General features: G+C 32.9%; 1 protein-coding gene across 1 annotated transcript; it reads right to left on the minus strand.

The window, feature by feature from the left end:
* Nucleotides 1–330: 330 nt before the first annotated feature.
* Nucleotides 331–1126, minus strand: LOC119670704 (stathmin-like). Its single transcript, XM_038081083.1, has one exon. It carries the CDS (start codon nt 1101–1103, stop codon nt 465–467), a length of 639 nt encoding a protein of 212 aa, XP_037937011.1. The 5' UTR covers nt 1104–1126; the 3' UTR covers nt 331–464.
* Nucleotides 1127–1868: the final 742 nt, after the last annotated feature.

Genomic DNA, 1868 nt, shown 5'->3' on the forward strand with positions numbered 1-1868 from the left:
AGTTGAGTGGTGAGCACCACCGCAGGCCACACAAACTTTGCGCAGAGTACAATAACTTTTAGTATGCCCAAATTCCTGACAGTTTAGACATTGCACTGGAGTTTTGCGTTTATGAGGCTCCTCCACTGTTATCTTACGGTTTAGCAAGAAACGCAAGTGGTAAATTGGATGAATCTCGTTATTTTTTAATTTTTTAGTATCTGGTTCTAATTCAATTTTATATAAAGGTTGAGGAATTTTATCTTTGTTTTTTATGTTAAAAACTGATTTTACCTCAAAGCCAGCATTTTCAACAGCAATTTTTATTTTTTCAGTATCAGCATTCGGTTCGATGCCTTTAACAACTACTGCTATTCCCTTGCTACTTTTGAGCTGATAAGTATAAAAATTTTTGGAGTTTTCCTTTAAATAGTCGTTAATCTTACGGAACTGGTGTTCGGTTTCAGTTTGTATCTTCGTTTCTTCTATTGCACCTCTTTTAATTTTATATTATAATGTTCAATTTTCTGTGATTCCAATTGATCGATTTGATTTTTGATTTCTGCAACTTTGTTTGCGTTAAGATCCTTAAGGCGTTCCAACATCTTATCAATATAATCATCATTCAGTGACAGAGCGCTTTTCAATTTCCCTTCGATTGACACCTTTTCAGAAATCTTTTGCTGCTCCAATTTTTCAATTTCTTGTGAATCAATATTCAATTTTTTCTTTAGGTCACTAAAAATAGCTTCACGCTTCTCCACATAATATTCCATTTTAGATTCCAATTGTTCCTTCATTTGATTGATGAATTCATTGGCGATTTCATCCTTTTTACGTTTTGCCTCTTCAATCTTAGCAAACTTATTGTTTAAAGCTGCTATTTTCTTTTGGTCCAATAAAATACGCCTCTCTTCGGCAGCCATCAATTTTTGCTCAATCTGTTTAGCTGAGACATTTTTACTAGGTGAAAGTGGACGCTTTGGTAGAGTAACATATGGTGCTGGTTCAGCTAAAATCACTTCATAACTTAAACCGCCGTGAGATTTCTTCTGGCAGTGAATCTCAGTGGCTTCATCAGATTCATCATCTACAGCGACAACTTTATCAGCAGTTTGAACCATGATTGTAGTTTGAAAATTTGTTTGTATTTATATATATTTAAAAAGAAATTGCACAAAATTTCATACAAAATGATATAAAAATTATTTTAAGCGCATTTTTTTTAAAATATTTATTCACTACTATGTTTATATAAAATTTTATTTAGACTGTACAATTTTTTATTTATTATTTATTAAATATTAAAAGAGAAAATAGTGTTGTTGTTTTGCGTCAGCCAGAAAAGGTAGTAACTTGCTGTTTTTTGCCACACTTGCGAGCCACCGAAAGGGCTAGTCGATCTCCAAACTCTCCATGACAACCAAAGAGAGTGTTTTCGCCAGTAATTTCAGCTTAAATTGGAAAAATCTCGACTTATAGAAATAATAACTGCGGCATTTAGAAATTGAACATCTCTCAACCTAAATGGAAGTTTCAACCGATAAGCTGAAAACAAAACTTAAGAAAACAAAAGTTGTCAATAAAACCTATTCACGGCCGATTCTACAGGTCCATAAACGTTGACAATATTTATAAATTAATGTCAAACAAATTGCTATTAAATAGAAACTTGTATGCTGTGACCGTAGCTTTTATGTTCGTCATACAAGACCTAGTAATCCCAACGAAAAATAGTAGAAAGAATGTCATAAAAGATTCAAATATCTCCAATGATACTTGCAAAAGATGTATGAATCAAACCGAAACCATTGAATATATAATATCAGGATGCACGAATTTGACACAAACAGAGTACACGCGAAGAAATAACGTCGTGAAGATCCTCC

The sequence above is a fragment of the Teleopsis dalmanni genome, chromosome 1 (genome assembly GCF_002237135.1).
Source record: "Teleopsis dalmanni isolate 2A chromosome 1, ASM223713v2, whole genome shotgun sequence".
NCBI lineage: Eukaryota > Metazoa > Arthropoda > Insecta > Diptera > Diopsidae > Teleopsis > Teleopsis dalmanni.